The sequence below is a fragment of the Rhyacophila brunnea genome, unplaced genomic scaffold (genome assembly GCF_057557595.1).
Source record: "Rhyacophila brunnea isolate RB1 unplaced genomic scaffold, BYU_Rbru_1.0 scaffold_16, whole genome shotgun sequence".
Taxonomy (NCBI): Eukaryota; Metazoa; Arthropoda; class Insecta; order Trichoptera; family Rhyacophilidae; genus Rhyacophila; species Rhyacophila brunnea.
Window position 1 is genome coordinate 29,071,457 of NW_028232816.1, and position 20,295 is coordinate 29,091,751.

At 34.2% G+C, this 20,295-nt stretch overlaps 2 protein-coding genes across 2 annotated transcripts in view; one reads left to right on the forward strand and one right to left on the reverse strand.

The window, feature by feature from the left end:
* Positions 1 to 20,295, forward strand: part of LOC147074614 (oxysterol-binding protein-related protein 9) — a 201,317-nt gene that overhangs the window by 40,376 nt on the left and 140,646 nt on the right. The gene's annotated exons all lie outside the window — the stretch shown is intronic.
* On the reverse strand, positions 97 to 15,148 carry LOC147074615 (very long chain fatty acid elongase 4-like). Its single transcript, XM_085943849.1, has 6 exons — positions 14,912 to 15,148; positions 11,867 to 11,926; positions 8,258 to 8,448; positions 6,533 to 6,779; positions 3,828 to 3,970; positions 97 to 474 (listed from the first exon to the last, which is right to left on the reverse strand). The coding sequence occupies exons 2-6, from the start codon at positions 11,913 to 11,915 to the stop codon at positions 274 to 276; spliced, it is 831 nt and encodes a 276-aa protein (XP_085799975.1). The 5' UTR covers positions 11,916 to 11,926; positions 14,912 to 15,148; the 3' UTR covers positions 97 to 273.

Sequence of the window (20,295 nt, forward strand, 5' to 3'; positions counted from 1 at the left end):
CACTTGAAAATAATTTAATACACTATGTTTTTAATCAAAGATTAATATATATTATTACATTTGTGTTTGCTTACTTATATTAAATGCTTATTCCATATGTACATCGTAATTTGTAAGCGATTGTGGTAAAAATGTCAAGAATAAGTGATATTTTATTTCACTTTTCCCAACAGTAATCCATCAAAAATAAACATTAAATAAAATTATTTCGTAACTGTGTTGTGTATATTGTAAGAATTAAAAACAGTACATAATATCGACTATCGCTGATCATCATGAGTGCTTAAATTTGGTGGTGGTCTTCGGCGCTGACGATGCAGTCGCTTTAGAACTGTAGGTCTTTTTGAAGAAATCGTAGAAGAGGTAGTAGATGAGCGCCACGTTGGGGATGTAGAACCAGACCAGGATGCGAGGAGCCGGGCAGGACGGTGACAGCGCCTGCAGGCTGTGCACCAGTATGATGGTGAACTGGACCTGGAGACAAGTCAAGAGTGTAATTAATATTTATTATTCTTTATAACGCTAAATATGACGGTTTATAATATTATAGTCGCAAGAAAAACTACCAGGCGAGTATAGGTTTTTAAATGGTATAATATAATTATGTAAAAGAGTGCACTTCTGTATGGGTGATTTTATTTCTATGTTATCTTCTCGCGTCTTATGAATGCTGGATACATTAATATAATATTCCACAAATAGCGTGAGATTACTAATTGTATGTACCTACCTAACATTATGTTATGAAATTGGATTATTTGTCTCATAATGGGTCCAGCGCATATATTCTATACACACGACTGCTACCGGCGGCTATTGAGGGTAGTTTATCATATTTATGTATTGACGTATTATAATTGTTTCAATAAGTTAACCGTCTACACTGTCAAAACTGTCTATCTCGCTCTAAAAGTTAACACAGCCATGAGAGGTGCTGTTAAAACATACTTAGCACTTTTTGACAGTCTAGACTAGACGGTTAACTTATTGTAACAATTAACCGACTCAATACATAAATATGATAAACTATCCTCGATAGCTGCCTGTATATAGAATAGATGCCCTGGACCAACCACAAAATGAAACAGTTTATTTTTTTATTAATTTGATTTTACAATAGGTACCGAGTCTTGACTCTTTAGCTTTTCCTTCCAAGAACAAATCAGTCAAATTCAATACAGACTTCCGGATTTTTCCATGGGAAATTTTCATCAAAGATCAAAGGGATAGTTGGTAAAATTCCAAGTAATAATTGAATATAAATAGGGGTTGGAATATTTAATTAATAAAATCGTGAAAGGTGGAAAGCAATTACGGTTTAGGTACTAAACAGTACGCCGTACAGAAGAACGGTCGTTTACCATAATATGATGTAGATTTAAGTCACTTAAGGGGGGACGTGCGCCGTGTAGGTCAAAATGGAGCTTTTGTTCTATTTTCAAAGCATGATCCTGGACATACCTTAAACGTTTTAGATAATCTATTTATATAATTTTGAAGCCTTATTATCCTTTATATTTATTTTAAACATTTGATGACTGCATAAAGTATTTTTATTACATAAAATAGTATTCTTTTAAACCTCTCGCTCTAATGTTTTAGAATATAGTCATATTTCAGTACCTACATAAATGTGCAGTGGTGTTAAGATTTTTTACATTTATTAATTTTCAGTATAATTTATATCGACATTATTATAGTGAACTATTTACGATAAAAAAATATAAGTATTGATAATCTCTGTGAGAAATAGCGACGCGATATAAAAAAATTCAGGGCATCACTGAGGATTTACTTTGGTCATTATAACGTACCCATATAGTATAATGTTAAGGTGGAAATTTTGCCGCAACTTGATTACCAGCCCGCCTCACCATACTAGCCTGCTTCACCATACTTCATATAACCTGCCGCCCCTAGGTATCCCCCGTGAAAAAAGAGGATCGGGTGTACGTTAAAAAATAAATTGAAATTGAAAATTATTGTATAGGTCTCTAGAGGAGGTAGATAGAACTCTTTGCCAATATGATATACAGTTAACTTTGTACGATATTTACTAAGCGTCCAAAATCCACACGTTTCGTAACTCTTTTCTGTTATTATTTTGTTTGTTAAACTTTTATATTATTACCTCGCGATACTCGCTTGTTACTTTATTAAACCATATCGAATGAACGTAAGGTACGTTACGTGTGTATTTTTATTTCATATCATACACAAAACAAATACTTATATGAAAAATACGCTGGATTTTCCTGAGCTTTTGAGCCTTGTTATAACGTGTTTTCTTTGCGTTTTTAGTGGGTGAAGTTATTTCATATTGCTATTTCGACGTATTTCAATGTACGTAGGTATATCGGTAGCGAGGGGTGGAGGTAGGATGTAAAGATTCGACATAAATAGTGCACACTAAACTTTGTCAGCCATACTTATTTGTTTTCATTGAAATAAGACTACAATTTACAGATGGTTTTAGTTTTTAAAATTCAATTAAACCCTGCGAAACCAAGCCATAATAGATGATAGTGAAAAAACTAGTCTCTAAGAATCGAACGTCTACATCGAATTAATTAAATATGTATGCTTTAATTTAACATTATAGCGCCTGTACACGTGTATGGATTTACTGGCACCAATAGTGTGTAAATTGAACTATCGCAATAATAACCGTTTACACGTAAACGTGTTGACTGTCTCGCCAATCTCATTCTTCAAGAGTAAACGAGACGCGATGCTATCATTGTTTGGTACTATTTGACAGGTCTCGCGGGGTAGTTCGTTTTTTTACCGCCGTTTTGGTCCGCCACTATCGTTATACTATCGCTCAAGTTCCTTATTATGAAAATAAAAACACAACGTGTTTTCTTTTATATATTTCCGGCGCCGACCAAGGTTTTGAAATTCCAGTTCCAATGTTACTTCTGCTGATCCTAGATGAGGAGAGACCTTATCGTATTACGCTGCAAATTGACTATAATATTCTTTATTTAACTCTTCTGGAAACCATGGCTGAACGTACCATGTGAAGATTGGACTGACGTGTATTGGCGCTTCCCTTTTAATCGACATATTGGGTCATTGGGATACACGTAAATGATGTGTCCAATTCGCTCCATAAGATTCGGCGAATCCACCATGAACGGTCTGAAGTCAGTTTGGTTATCTTCGTGCTAAATTCATCCACAAAGAAATCATGGAGACTAATCCAATAATATAAAATGAAGACATAGGTATTATATTCAATTGTATTTATACGATTTTGTTATATTTATCTTTTACTACGCCATATGATTAATATAGGTCTGTGATTATTATCCGCTTTTTAATTAGAAAAGTTGTTGTTGATACATAATTATAGCTTACCTTTTAATCAAGCAGGGAACTCAGAAATAATGGGAACTGAAATACCTAACGGGTAAGGAGTAGCACGTAACCGATCTCGATTAAGGAAGAAACCGGGATAAACTTAAACACGTGTCAAGAATACGTCATACGTCAAATACTAACAACTACTATCGGTTTATGCATTGGCGGTTATTTAATATTGCTGTATTATACACACTATTGCACGTGCATAATGCGTGTTTCATTTTCATAGGACACTCACACATTCAAAAACCTGCATTAAAATGTAGCGTATTGAACATAGCCTATCGGAATTCTATTTATTATCTGTTCTGTGTTCACAAGCTTCTTTCGTTCAGAAATGGTTGTATGATGGTGTGAAAATCAATTTATTAAAAAAAAAGTTTTGATTTTACTTGTTATACGCATCGGGTCTCTAATAACTAAATTATTTCATAGTTTTAGTGTATATAAAACTTTACCATCTGAATGACAGTCAGCCACATCTTCCATTTGTTGAGGGATGCCCTCAGCTCTGGGCCAGCCTTCGATGACACCAGATAGTAACTGTACATGATTATGTGGACGAACGTGTTGATCATTGGAGTAAAACTGGCCATACCCCCTAGAACAAAATCATTAAAAAACATAGCTATTAGTCGATGGGCTAGATTCTAGAATATATTATCATGCTAACCTTTTTTATGTATTGTTTTTTGATTTTGCTTATTTTCTTATCCTTTATTTATGTCATTTTTTTCAATAACTGACCGGTTAACCGGTTTAAAACGTCAGAATTAAGAAAAATATGGTGCGTATTTAAATATTTTTGATATAGGTATTTAGCTAAATAATATCATTTGGAAATACCTCACAAACATACTTATTACAAAAAACTCTTGGTGTAAGTATATTTGTATAGATAAATATATGGTGTCATCGGATTGCGTTCAACATGCTTTACCAATTTAGCCACCTGCGCTCTACTTAAGTACGATGAAATTAACCAGCCTTGAAACTGCAGTGGTTTTAATTTTTTTTTTCTTACAAATCCTCTCGTATTAAGAATTCGGCTGGTTAACCGCGTAAAATAACCCGGTTTTCGGTTAGTACGAACCTGCAGTCATCGAATTTCATTCAATGTGCTTTATCAATTTAGCTACGTGCGCCCTGTTTAAAAACGATGAAATTAATTAGCCTTGAAACCAGAGCGTTGGAGCAGACCCTTTTTTGAGTTGCTCCGATCCAGCTCCGATCCGGGACCTAATACTTTCTCCGGCTCCGCTCCAGGGTTTGCTCCGCTCCGTTAAAAAAAAAATAATAAGTGTTATATGTATACAAATTTAATGTTGAAAAAACAAAAAAGTAAGTACCTAGTTTTAACATAATCATCATTTTCATTATTAATTCTATTAAACAAAACTGACAGCAAATCGTCTCTCATTAATTGCCTCTTCTGTCAAAAAAGTGAGGTTAATGATCACTTGGCAGTGTTGCCATATTTCAAATAATTCCAGTGTTGCAAAGTGTCAAAATATACTATTTTTATTGGATTTTAGGACGAAAAATGAATAATAAAAAAAAACAACATCTGGAGCAGTGGAGCACTACAAATTTTCGGTGCTCCGGGTAAAATCCCATTGCTCCAGTGCTCCTGCTCCGAGCTCTGCTTTAAACTGCAATGGCTATTTTTTTCTTCGTACAAATACCCACCTATTAAGAATTTGGCCGGTCAACCGCGTAAAATTACACGGTTTTCGATTAATTTAGTGACGTGCGGTTATCCGGTTAGTCACAATATATCGGGACTTCAAATCGAATTAAATCTAGACGGTAGGGTAATCCACTAACCCAGACTTACCCTTATTATTATTTCGACTAATATCGTATCTTTGCCTCTCATATAAAATTTAAATCTCCATATAAATATATTGAATATACATATGATGGTAGCGTTGTAAAGTTTACAGCGTGATAAAATAATAAGTATATTGAAATAATTTTGAGTGATGTTTTAGTATTTTCATGGTAATCTGCATCGGCTCATAAATTCACCCTGTTCAGTTTTTGGGTATGTACGACATGATATAAAATCGGGCCTGACAGATACTATGATATCTGTACTTTACTAATTTTCGACAAAATTTGACTTTTGCTAGTCTGGCTCTATTTATTACATATTTTCAATCTTATATACAAGGACAAACACCGCGTGAAGTAACTAAATATTATATCATATTGTAAAATTGTAAAACTTAAAATTCGCACTCACGCGAGTTTAATGTGTCGATATCTGAAGCTCTTTGGTTGATGACGGTTATTGCAACAGTTGTCAGGGACACACATATAAACATTAGCAAGAATTAATGTCATTGGTCACCCAAGATTCAAGAGAAAGTTTGTCGGATAATGTAACTGATAATATTCATACAGCGTCAGGTTGACATGTTTTTCTGACACCTCTTCACCATAACGCTGTACTTCAACTTATACGATGCTCACTCTTACCCTCGCTATAATTTTGAAATTACTCATTTTGGTACAATATTCTCAATTTCGGTAGGCATACCGATCTTAACTCATTTAGTGCTAACACCGCGACTGGCGCGTTTGGAGTAGTTGGCCATTAGACATAATTAACGTGTTATTTAAATGTGGTAATTAAAAGGTTAGCACTGATTGTATTAAAGCTTGATTACATTGGCAGACGCGCAGATCCAACCAGATCCAACGATCCACGCCGATCGTCGTGACCAACGTCTTTACAAGAAAAACAATTCGCATTGGTCCCTGCTTTTGATTGGTTTAAAATAAACATAATGTTGCTATTATTAAAAATATAGGTTGACCAAAAACTATTTCTTCGTTAGATTAGTGGCTACACTGAGCAGTTTTCCCTCGCAATTTTACGTCAAAACTCCGCTGTCAAACCGAACCTCGCAAGCGGGCGGTAGCTTAGGATATTTTCGTACGTTCTCGGCAATCTTCGCTTGAATCTTCGTGAATCGTGGCAGACGGAAATATGATGTAATCCAATTTGCTCACGATCTTTCTCGATCTTGGAAAACCATAGATAGAGATTTTGACAATCGTGGCAGAAGCCGATCGCGCCAGACGCAATCTGCCAATGTAATTTGAGCATTAGGTCCGCGAGTAAATATCGCGATGAAGAAGAAGACAATCTTACCCGGAACGTATTTAACGCCGATCCAAATGATGAACAGCGTGGTGCAGTGGTGATAGATGTGCAAGAACGACGCCTGGTTGTCTTTCTTCCTCAGGATGAAGAACATCGTCTCTATTAGCTCGACAGCCTTCAGCATGAGAGTCCACCACATCCAGGATGCCATTCGCATCGTTGCGTGGCTTGTGTCCAAACGGTCTGGTATGTGGCAGCCCAGTGTCAACGTGGTTGTCCATCCGGATGTTAACATCTGCGAGAAGATTTAGAAATATAAAAAAGTATTAAAGTTGCGCCACGCCGGCGTATTATCGCGTTTTCTAAATAACGCCGATGTGTAAGGGCCCTTACGTTTTTGTTAGATTTACTGAAGCGCTTTGACATAAGGACCAGCGCTATATCATGAAGAAGATAATAATAAAATGTGTGCATTATGTAAAGCCTAGTTCAATGCTCTTAGGTTATCCGTGTACCTACTCAGTAATCAGTATAATAAATACTAAATGGACGATTTGCAATTCGCATTTGCAGACTCGTGTATTGATATATAGAAATGTACAAAATTACCTGTTATTACTTAATTATTCAATACTTAACTATCTCTCAGTCATGTAAAAATGCATAATAATTCCACATGTTTTTTTTAACATATTATTTGAATATTTCCTATGTCCGTGTTAATGACCTCTTCTATATAAATGATAGTTTTATTTAAAATTTGATTCGGTATGGACTGGGCATTTCATTGTGTGTGTGTGTGTGCCATATTGGACGTCGATATAAAAAAAAACTTAATTATCATTTTGGCCACTGACTGAGTCGTGATTGACATAACAGCAGCGCTCGAAATGGAAAAATTTACGAACCGGAGCGCTCGACAGTTTTCTGAAGATTTTTACATAGTAAAGTTATCAAAGTCTATGTGTTTTTTTTTCTTCATAAAAATAAGTGTGTTAGATTTTCTATTATATGGCCTATCCAGCTCAGACGGTCAAATTATTTATTCCACGAGACGGAGCGATAATTTTACCGATTTCAAGAACAGGAACGGCGCTCCGGTGCGTTCCGGTCCATTTCGAGCCCTGCATAACAGGGTTGTATGCGAGGTATGTTTGATGCCGGATGATGGTTTGATGTTAGATCCGGAGTAACCCCATTCAAAAGTAAAACACAATAATTACAAGATAAAAAGAACTTTTTATATACCTACCACGTTTTAAAATTTTCTGTTGAATCATATAAACTTGACAATTCTATGTATTAATAAAAACTTTTTATTGTACTTGATAGAAATACTGAATAAATATATAATACTGAAATGTCATTTTGACATTTCATATTGATTTCCATTGTAACGCACGTATATATTAATAATTTTGTTGCTAGGACCCCTTAGCAACCAACAATAATAACTTTCCATACAGAACAGAATTAACTGAAAATGAATTCAATTCTAGGGATATATTATGTGCACATGAATTCAAAGAAGATATTACTTTCGTTATATGAATATTAGTCATTCCGGCATATTATATGTAATATACACAAATTAAAATTTAAAAAACCATATTATTATATCGTGCATTTGGCAGCTGTACGTTTTGTTTTCCACGATGGATTTAGTATCATCTTGCAACATAAGTATTTATATTTATCAATTTTATTTATCATTCAAAAAATGGCAGTGAATATTCAATGTGCTGGTGGTAAATAGTATTGATTTTCACTCACCCCATAGCAGACGACTGAATTGGCGAAGACCTGGAAGATGTTGTACCACATTATGACGGTAGTCAGGTCAAAGGCAGGCTTTCCTTTCATGTAGTTGGGCAGGCCGATCTTTATCGCGTATAGGTACGTCACCAATAACAGCACCAGAGGGATTGGACCGCTCATCATAGGCCAATCTGATATTCTAGGATCTGGAAAAGTTTTAAAGTCGTGTCTGGATTCGGTCACTAGATTATCGACTTCAATCGTAATGTTCAACCACAAACGGCTTATTCGACAGTCAAATTTAAAACATTTTTCATCCATAATTTGAAAACACCTCAGACCTACTATAAAAACTTTTGAAAAAATACGTCGCCCGGCGGGACTCGAACCCGCATCCATTGATTTCACGCAAAAATGTTTTACAAATTGAGCTACGTGCGTCATATATAATTGCAACGAAATTAACGGATAGTATATGTATATATCAGTAGCAAAGGCTATAAATCCGCTATAAATAGTCCACATTAAACTTTGTTAGTCATACATATTTGTTTTTATTAATACTACATTTTACAGATGGTGTTGGTTAGTTTTTAAAACTCAATTAAACCCCGCCTAAACCGAACCATAATACTTTTGGTATATTTTGGGCGATACGACGAAATTGAGCACACTTTTTCATTCATAATCATTTGTTTTCGTTGGATTAAGAATACATATCACACAACTATATTGTTGGTTTATTTTTTTTTTAAATTCATTAAGCCCTGCCTAAACCAAAGTACAATACTTACATAAAAAATATCATTCTATCTATAAATTCACTGTTATGTATGATATTTTAATTGCATACTATTAGATATTTTATAGATAGACGAGTAGTGTTTGAATATTATCTATTATGGCTTGGTTTTCGCAGAGATTAATTGAATATTAAAAATTAACTAACACCATCTGTAAATTGTAGTCTTATTTCAATGAAAACAAATAATTATGACTGAAGTTTATTGTGTAAGTACTATTTATGCCGAATCTTAACAGCCCACCTCCACCCTTCGCCACTGGTATATATATATATATTTAGAATTATTAATAACCATATCCTTGCTTTTTAGTACAAGGTGGTTGTTAGTAAATTTTGAACAGTCATAAACACCCATGCTTTAAGAAAAACACAAATATTTGTGTGTAATGACCGGGAATCGAACCCTGGAACTCTCGGGTGGAAGGCGAGCGCCTTACGCATTGCACCACGAGAGCCGCCTCACTGGTATATATTATATTATCTTGAAGCTCTTTGACAATTGTTTTCATTAAATAAAAAAATAGTTTATTCAAAAACAATTAATTGTTCAGTAGTCCATAAACGAACATGACATGAAAATAAAATCATCGATTCTGGATAATATAGTTAGTGTATTTTTTGATATAGTTACTTCCACCACTAATCCCCGGATTTAGATAAAATTACTAACACATTGAGTTCCATATAAATCAGAATCATATTATTTATTTGATTCGATGTTATCATTTTATTGTTGTTATTACAAGCGTTGTATCAAAATCTATTTTGGTCGAGGACCGTTCGTGTTTTGGGTCTGTGCTCATGTTTTTGCCTTTGATTTATTTACGAATCGGGCTAATTAAATTATCTGGTCGTACCTTTATTATTTATAGCATAAATCATACATTATCACACCCGTATTCGGGTTCCAGGGCTACCACATTTTTTTTAGTTTTATATCACGGTTACTCTAACCTTTTAGACTCGCGATCTCCTTTATCCAAGTAACCTACAACCTCGCGAATAATAGACGCTTTATTTTTTTTAATTATAATTTCTCTCAGTTTGTGTTTAAGTACATTTATAATTTAGCAAACATCACATTTTTTTTCATGTGAATAATAATTATAAATGATCACATTTTAATTGACTTCACTAGTATCTGTTGACTGTCAAGCAATGTTGCCAACTCTTATATCACGTAAATACGCTAAACAGGGTAGTAAAATAAGCTATTTCAGCAGGAAAATGCTAGATTTCCTATTTCCTATAAAATAAAAAACTTCCGGTTTTAGTATTTATTCAGATATCAGAGTTAACAGAGAATACTTGAAATGGTACACGAAAATAGATTAAGGTGATTCATCAGTGAAACGGCAAATAATTTTCAACGATAGGCGCGACGAAATTTTGCACTCGCTCCCATTCGGAGAGAGAATGTAGAGCTGGAAACACGTCATTTTGCTTCGTGATGGCGACGGCCGTAATAATTCTTAAATCGTGTAAATATGACTTAAAACGTTACCCATTTACTTTAAAAAGAAAACATGTCAATGATTCAATGAATATATTATTATTGTTACTGATAAAAGAATAAACAGAACATTAAATGGACACATGTTGGATTTATAAGACAAATTATATTTGGTTTGACATGCCTCATTTGCACCCGCGACCCGCAATCCGCGCATCGCCTAGCGACAATCTTTTTAGACCGTGTTTCAACTGAGGTATGGCCCTAACAATATAAGATGACTCGCTCGATCCAATAACCAGATGAACTTGCAAAAGAATTAGTTCAGTTCAGGTATCTATCGCATTTGACAACTAGATAACCACACTTAACACTAGAAACGAGTCTCGATAATGTAAGGTGCTTAGATTCAAAATAGAGGACCTGTATGAACAAAAGGGTCGGAGCTAATCGCACCAAGCTGCTGCTGTGAGTTAAAATTACGGATTTATCATAGGGCTAAATCCTAATCCGTCTACATAATGCTTGCGACATCTAGTCAATGGGTGGCGCCATCTGTGGTTCTCTTTTCGAAGTCATACCGCTACACCTTTAAAAATATGAATGCCCTTTTAAATTATTTACGTGATAAATCAACGCTGAAATTTGGAATGTCTTGTTTAAAGTTCGTATTCAATATCGGTTGTGAACTTTTTTTAAGTAGCATAAACAACCAAAAAACAATCTTCATTTAAACTGTATGTATGTACAAAGATCTATTAGCACAATAAATTAGTTGTCATTGTTATAATAAGTGCTATGTTTTAACAGCACCTCTCTTGGCTGCGTCAAATTTTAGAGAGAGATGGACAGTTTTGACTGTTTAGAGACGGCTAACTAGATAGCGGTCTATAACAGTCTTGTGTATAGAATAGATGGGCATGAAGGAGTTAATCGACGAAAACTCCATTCGCTTTGAATCGTTTGTTGCCTTTTGTGAATCGGCCATTTGGTTTCGATAAATTTCCTTTCGTACAAATTACCGAACACAATCTGCGACGTCAAATTTAAAAGGCGCGGTCGGAAAATTGACACCCCTAACGTCCGACTTTCCTTTATACTTTATTTGCGCTGTGTTATAATTTGATGAATTTTCCGATTAAACACTGGATATATATTATGTGCGTACTATTTCCACGTAAAGAAAATATGCCACACTATCGAGTATTGTGTATTGATTATTTAGCCAATCTATTCTTGTGTTTTGTTTTCTTTTCGGTTACATTTTTAATCGGGGGCCAATATGTGAACCTTGAATGTCACTCCGCTGGTAGTTAGTCAATTTTGCCTATTTTAAATTACAGTCGTATTAAATAATATTTTTTACCTGCAAGGTCTGTGAATAGCCAAGCGTATGTGTCGTAGATTCCCGTCATCTTGTTAGTATCTGGAAATCAAATAAACAATGATAATATAAATTACAATTGATGCGCCGAGGATTAAATTAGTACAAGTGATATATTATAATTTCCAAAATTAATTAGGAGCAGTCTTCGACTTACATATGTATGCATGAAACGGGATATAATATTACAGTGACGAAGGGTGGAGGTAGGCTATTAAGATCCGACATAATGTACTCATTAAAGATAAAAATATATTACGATAATAAATTATTATCTTTATAATAGAAATGAGCGGCTCAAGCGTCGGTCTACCTAAGGTGGGTACCTACTAAGGTGGGTACCAGGTTCGATTCCTGGGTCTGGCAAGTACACATTGTTTTTTCAATTAGTGTATGAGTCAGATTGTGGACATATTAGGTTGAGCAAGTGGCTGACATCCATCTCTCGTAAAAACAAAATATGTTAATACAAACCTCCATTCTGTGGAGGTCCATATGATCTTATTAGGATCAGACATGGTCGAAAGAAAATAGAAGAAAATAGAAATAACTAAAAATCTACGCCGCAAAATATTAATTAATATGGTAAAATATTTTTGACAACACTAAATGCAACTCAACTTTAACACTGAATGGGCAATGGTTAATATTTTGACTTTTAGACATACACACTGATTTCCAGACAATAATGCCAAATTCACACCGGTTGGTCTTTGTATTAACCAAAGAACATTCTCGACAGACTATTACTATGGGTGTTATTACTATGGCCAGAATTGAAATTGCAGACCATAATATGAATGGTTAATAATATTATATTAACCAAATTCGGACTTTGCCCTATAAACGGTGCATTTTTGTGCAATTGGCCGTTGGAGTTGGAAAATTGGAAAGAGTAGGTAGGTAATCAATTTTTTTCCTGACTACTTCGAGTTCATTTGTTCGCCAAAAAAAATCCCATCCGAAGCGAAATTCGAACGCGGAACCAATCGTTACTTTAAGGCTTGTGGCTCGCCGTATAATAAATTGACATAGATATTTCTCTTATACTTAAGGACCCACATGCCCAACGTAGGTCAAAATGGAGATTTTATGGTATTTTCAGAGCATAACCCTGGACATTCCTTACGTTGTAGATAATCTATTTATATAATTTTGAAGTCTTATTTTCCTTTATATTTATTTTAAACATTTGATGACTTCATAAAATATATTTATTACATGAAATAGTATTCTTTTAAACCTCTCGATCTAATGTTTTAGAATATAGTCATATTTAAGTACATCCATCTGCAGTGGTGTTAAGATTTTTTAGATTTATTAATTTTTAAACGCATTTACAAAACCATTAGTAAAATAATTAGCGTTAACATTATATAGTGAAATATTTACGAAAAAAAAATATATTTTTAATCTCTGTGATCCCAAATTTGACAAGAATTATGCATTTTATTATTCAAAAAATGGTCGCGATCAACATATTTGAAGATAATTCTATAGATACTAATTGTAAGCTATGTCTTTGACCATTCAAATGTGATAAAACATCCTACGAATAATGATTGCTTTATAATAATTATTGACCTAAGAATAAGGTAGTATTTTTTTGTAATACGCCATTTCTATTAGCATTTCCCAGTGGTTAAGCTACAACATACGGCCGTAGCCATATATTGACAAACGATAAATGAAGTAGGGAGTAAGATCATGCTAACGCGCGTGTTTGAACATGTACCGTTAAAAAAAAATCGGTTAGGTACATGTTCATAGAATATTCAATCCCGGGATTTCGGGATTCATGCTATTTCATCATTTATATCATGCTAGAGAAGTGTACTGCAATTTGGTATCCAACTTTCGATAGAAAACGGTACTAAAAGATGAAGTATTAAGCAATAGAAGGCCAACAGCCAGATTTAGCTGAAATCTTTATTATGTCAAAGCAAGGCGTTAACGGGTTGCCATTTTCTTAATTTATTTACAATCAATGTTGCCAGCACAGGAAATATTAATTGCTCTACAATACTATAATGACTAGGTGTTGCAATACCGGTATTTTAAAAACGGTATTCAATTATTTATCGATACCGAAATACCGGTATTTCGGTATTAAGAAAAGCATACGCGTTTGTTTTTCGAAAATGTATTTAATGTTAGTTTTTCAATACTTACTACATACTATATTGTATATTAAATTTAGTGTATAGGATTAATGCTGCCTAAACATAAATTTATTGACTGAAACCAACAAAAGTAAAATAATAATAAAACAACATCCCTCAATAATATACTTAATATACAATAATATACTATAGAATTGTCGCGATGAAATTAACATACATATTTCGGAAAAGAAAACATTCGTGGCAAATATTTCCAATTATTTTATAACTATTGAACCAATGTTGATAGAACATCCAACAAACGTTTAATTTGAAAGAGATTTTCCTGTACCTGGATTCATGGCCCCCACAAGAAGGGGGCTGATAGGGCTCTAGCCTGGGGGGCCCGCGTAGTGAGTCGATCTGATAAGTGAGATAAACACACTGTCTAATTGCGTGATGCAATTTTTGATTATTGTGTGTTGATATTCGACAACTTCATAATTCAAGTGGATTGATTCAACAACGCTAAAAATACACCGAATACCCTTAATTTTACTTGAACCAACATTTAGAAAACGATTCTGTGTAGAGCGTCCTACTGCCTTTAACCCTAGTGATAGGTTGGGGGGCCCACTTCGAGATGTGGGGGCCATGCCTGGACTATTTGTAAAAATTCTAGCAGTTCTAAAATAGTATGATCTATACGTCATATTTATAAAGGTCAATAGTGTTTTAAATAGATTTTAACAAGCGATATTTATTGATAGTTACTTCTTTCTTTCTCTAATGTATTTTGACAAATACCGGTATTCAATAAAAACACCGAAATACCGGTATTGCAATCCCTAATCATTATCAATTTAATTTCAGTATGAACATTATCGAAGTATTGTAATATAAATTTTCTTATTGTTTCACTCACTTAATTCACGTATCAGCGGCAGGATGGCTATGCCCCAACGATGACTGAAACCACTCAACTGTCACTTATCTTCAACCGTCAATCGTTTTTCTTCTTTTCAACCAGTTTGGCCACGGCGTGGGGCAAGAACACAAACACTAGCATCAAAAAGATCAGCATGGGCCACGTGGGATCCGCGAGGTTCCTCTCTCCCGCTGGCTGGTTGAGCAAGTCCGTCCTGGAGTATTCCTCGCACATCTATCCGTCTGCACTTGGTTGGATACTGACTAGGGGACAGGTTGAATTGTGGCTATCACCTATCAAAGAATGTTCACGTAATTTGCATTCAATGGAATGGACTTTGATTTTGTTGGTTTCTGGAATCGTTTATTGATTTGGCAGCTATTGGAAAACTTTATTGATTATTTTTAATAAAATAATTCCGATATTGGTGGTTTAGTTTCATCAAAAATTATTAAGTATTTTAAGATAGGAGAAGATGTGCGCATATCTCCAAATAGATACTTTTACGGGAGAGAAAAAAACTATGACAGTTAAATTGTGAATTAATTTGTCTAATAATAGACATTGTATTCTGAATGTATTAGAGTTTTATAGCGCACCGTGGATAAAAACGCTTCTTTCGCACTCTACGGTTTTGACCGTACGGCAAAAAATCGAACGGCGACTTTCTTTCAGTGGCGTGAAGAAGAGCACGGCCCTTTTCACATTACACGGCGCCGTATAGCAGCCGTCTGTACCTACTCATGGCGCCCGGACGGCCACCGATGACTCAGTGGTTTACGTGACCTAATACACACTTTCACATTAGACGGTTTTAAATCGTACAAACAGCACAACACTGAACCACAAACTGAGCTTGTGATGGAAAAAACCGTGTATAAACCATATAGTGTGAAAAGAGCGTGACTTGTTGCCGATTCGGATTTTTACCATTCGATTTTTTTTCCTTACGGTTAAAACCGTATATTCTAAAATAAGGTTAACTAGCAAAAGATATTAATATAGAGTATTCTGTTGTTTTCCTAGTTCTTTCTTGGTACTTTCACGGTTGTTTGTTGGGTTGGATTTACGATGCGTACCACCGATGAACCCATGGAATTGTTTATTAGCAGTATTTGTTAGATCCCGTACCGAGTATCGACATCCCTAAGCGATAAGACCCGTTCTTAATGTAATACATACTCCTGCCCTATACCCGTTGTATAATAAGAGGAGTAATATATCGTTCCGACGCGCCATTGCGAACTGCAAATGTCATGTGAACCAACATTGTAATTTCTACGGTGTCGATAAATCAATTTTAAGAAAATTGTGTTCACCCTAAAACAACCCCTGTCATCAAAAACATTCCACCACTTCCCACCAAATTCGTCCAGATCTAATGGGCGGTTTGTTACTGCATGATACAATTTTCGCTAACCAAACAATAAATTGTTATAGATATTTATTCCGGAAATTCAGATTGAGAAACAGCGATGCAATTTAGGTCGATCGCTATATTGTCCATGAAAAATCTTTCACGCTGTTTTTTTAAACTTTTAATTGACTTTCAACTAAGTAGAACAGGGCTGGAGTTTTGAGCGATGCGTTTCAGGCATTCCCGGTACCATTGCCCCCACATCTTGAAGCGGGCCCCCAGGCTATAATCTTCGGCGGGCCCCCCTACCTATCGCAAAGGTTAAAATCAGTGTGACGATCTACAGTTGTGTAATACAAATAGTGTATTTTAGGGTATTTTATAGCGATTTTTTTGTATTTTAATGCACCCACTTGAATTGTGGAGTTGTCGAATATTGACAAACAATAATCAATGTTTGTATACTCGTGAAATAGCGCAGCAGGCGACATTTTTTACAATTAGTGCAATTTTGTGATGTGTGGTCGGTCCGCCACGTCAGGCCCCCCTTAATCCCGGGCCCCCAGGCTAGAGCCCTGTCAGCCCCTCCTTGTGGGGGCCATGCCCTGTACGAATCCCATCTTAATAACATGATATGCGACATCGTGGAGGATTTCAAGAGCGAACCAAGACTTTTTATCTTTCACGACCGTGTACATCTCTCAGGATACAATGCAGACTGTTCCATATATTATGATCCGTCACTTTCATCGATTATAGGATCATGATGAGTATTTTTCATGCATTTGGTTGGCGTTATGGAGAAAAGCACTAGCCCACACTTTTATTACAAAAAGAGTAAATATTACCGAATTAATTAAGAGAGCATTTACTTCCATCTTGTATTAGTGTAAATATATTTCCACAAAGACTACCAAGCCTTGGTAGTGTGGTTACAACCTAACTAACTGTCGACTGAAAAACAAATTGCGCGTAGTTTAATATTCTTGTAAAATGTAAAATTCTTCATAGTATGTATGGTGGTGGTTGAAAAAAAATTCATTCTTTACAGTTCGAATATCATTAAATTTAAAAAGTTTAATATCAAACAAAATATTAATTTTAAAATCCTAAAGTTTTTGGACGATAGCTTGACTTATATTAAAATTTAATATTTTTTCTCAAGTGTGATTCAAGAAAGTTTTTTGGTATCGTTGAATTGTTGGTGACTATAGTAAAAATAATATCTGCGTTTGCTTAATTTTCTTTAAAAAATAAAGAAAGTGCGACTGCTCTGACGTTTTATTTCACTTACTTTCTTACGCCTTGTTATTAACGATTTTACGTGATTGTTCATCTAAATAACAGTCGTTATTTATATAATATTTTTTTTTTAATCTCAGCACCAATGAAAAGCTCTATTATTTCGGTGCGGTTTTAGTAAATAAACTTCAAAACATAATTCATTATGAATTTGAAATACAAAATGTTTAGTAAGTATAGCAATTAATTATTAGTCTTAGTAACCTTCATTTCATATATTCAATTACGATTTTATTCGTCATCTTTGGTAATACAATAATACCATATTTAATTAAATTAAACATTTTATAGATAATAAGCACTCTTTACAACTAAAATATAATATTATTGAGATTCTAAAAATCGTGATTGAAAATCTAAAAATGATTTTTATAACATTTTTTTTTCGACCATGTCCGATCCTAATGGGATAGGATCATATGGGCCTCCACAGAGTGGAGGTTTGTATTGACAGATTTTGTTTTTTACGAGAAATGGATGTCAGCCACTTGCTCAACCTATTAGGTCCATACCCTGACACACACAAATTGAAAAACAATATGTGTACTTGCCAGACCCAGGATTCGAACCTGGGACCCACGGCTTTATAGTCCAACGCTTATGCCGCGCGGCCACCGTGGGCATAAAATATAGCATCAACAAAAATGTGTAATAAAAAATTAAGCCCCAAAAGTTTGCATTTGTGGGATTGTTCCTTTCTCTTTAACCCTGTCTATTATTACAATGCCAAGAATACTAGTCTTTAAATAATATAAGGTTAATATTTAACATTTTAATTTTAATACTGCATACCTAAGCATTGCAATTGGCGATTGTATAAGTCGCTTTAATGACATGCCGTAAATTAATTCCAATTAACAAATATCACAATTTTTAATGCAAATTTATTCCCTGGCCGCTAATTATATGCGCAATGTCAATGCACCGCTATATAAGTTCACTTCCGGTGCCACTACACAAGAAAACAAAATAATTTTTGAATAACTTCACAGTGGATACTTAGTAGCATTTGTTTCCTGAATTTCACCCATGCTATTGATAGATGAATGGCAATTTCTAAAAAGAATAGAGCCATCACGCGTCTGACACATTCATAATAATATTTTGTTTCTTGTAAAGTTGTTAGAACCCTCAAAATGATTTGGCTCCTGTTCTTAAAACATATATCTTTGCCTAAGTATACTTACCTAAATAGTTCTAAGGGTTTTACTGATGTTTTATTCAGTTTTAAAAATCAGTGGGTAAATTGTCTTTACTATTATCTCAATATATTCTTACCAGGTGAAGCATATTCACACAATTATTTATAAGCATGCAATCATATAAGTCTAAGTAAAACAATACTACAATGTTTTGGAACAACTAATTCCACTATAAGTGAATATTAACAAAAAATGGGTAATAAAACAGTTGAAATTCCAGAACCCAGTCATTTTAAGTGGTTGCGTTTCTGATTTGAGGTTTGCAAGATTCGTAATCAACGGTTCTTGAGGTTCCAGAACCTTAGTCGTCAAATCAATATCTATCTCCTTAAGACTATACCTCAGTTGAGGCATGGTCTAAAAAGATCGTGGCTAGGCGATGCTTGGATTGCGGGTTTCGGGTGCAAATGACGCATGCCGACCGAAATATAATTTGTCATATAAATCCAACATGTGTCCATTTAATATTTATTGTTTTATTAGTAACAATAATAATATATTCATTGACATGTTTTCTTTTAAAAGTAAATGGGTAACGTTTTTAGTCATCTTTACACGATTTAAGGGGGGACATGCTCGGAGTAGGTAAAAATGGAGCTTTTATTGCATTTTCAAACCATGATCCTGGACATTCCTTAAACATTGTAGATAATCTATTTATACAATTTTGAAGCCTTATTATCCTTTATATTTATTCTAAACATTTGATGACTGTATACAGTATTTTTATTACATAAAATAGTATTCTTTTAAACCTCTCGCTCTAATGTTTTAGAATAAAGTCATATTTCAGTACATGAATGTGCAGTGGTGTTAAGATTTTTTGGGTTTATTAATTTTTAAACGCATTTATAAAACCATTAGTATAATTTATGACGAGATAATTTTAGTAAAATATTCACGGTAAAAAATTATATTGATAATCGCTGTGATCCCAAATTTGACAAGAATTAGGCATTTTATTATTCAAAAAATCGGCAAGATTAACACATTTGAAGATAATTCTAAAGATACTAATTATAAGCTATATCTTTGACCATTCAAGTTTGATAAACATCCTACGAATATTGATTGCTTTATAATAATTATTGACCTAGGAATAAGGTAGTGTTTTTTTGAAATACGCCATTTCTTTTGGCATTCCCCAGTGGTTAAGCTACAACATACGGCCATAATCAGTATTTTTAGAATTATCTTCAAATGTGTAAATCTTGCCCATTTTTTGAATAATATAATACCTAATTCTTATCAAATTTGGGATCACAAAGATTATAAAATATATTTTTTTATCGTAAATATGTCACTATATAATGTTAACATTAATTTACACATGGATGTACCGAAATATGACTTTATTCTAAAACATTAGAGCGAGAGGTTTAAAAGAATACTATTTTATGTAATAAAAATACTGTATACAGTCATGAAATGTTTAAAATAAATATAAAGGATAATAAGGCTTCAAACTTATATAAATAGATTATCTACAACGTTTAAGGAATGTCCAGGATCATGGTTTG

Bases quoted from the DNA above. Each gene is read 5' to 3' on its own strand.
- LOC147074615 (XM_085943849.1), bottom strand. From the start codon at position 11,915: ATGACGGGAATCTACGACACATACGCTTGGCTATTCACAGACCTTGCA. The intron at 8,449-11,866 runs GTAAAAAATATT...AAACTTTTCCAG, and splicing joins GCTATTCACAGACCTTGCAG to ATCCTAGAATATCAGATTGG. The intron at 6,780-8,257 runs GTGAGTGAAAAT...ATCTTCTCGCAG, and splicing joins ATTCAGTCGTCTGCTATGGG to ATGTTAACATCCGGATGGAC.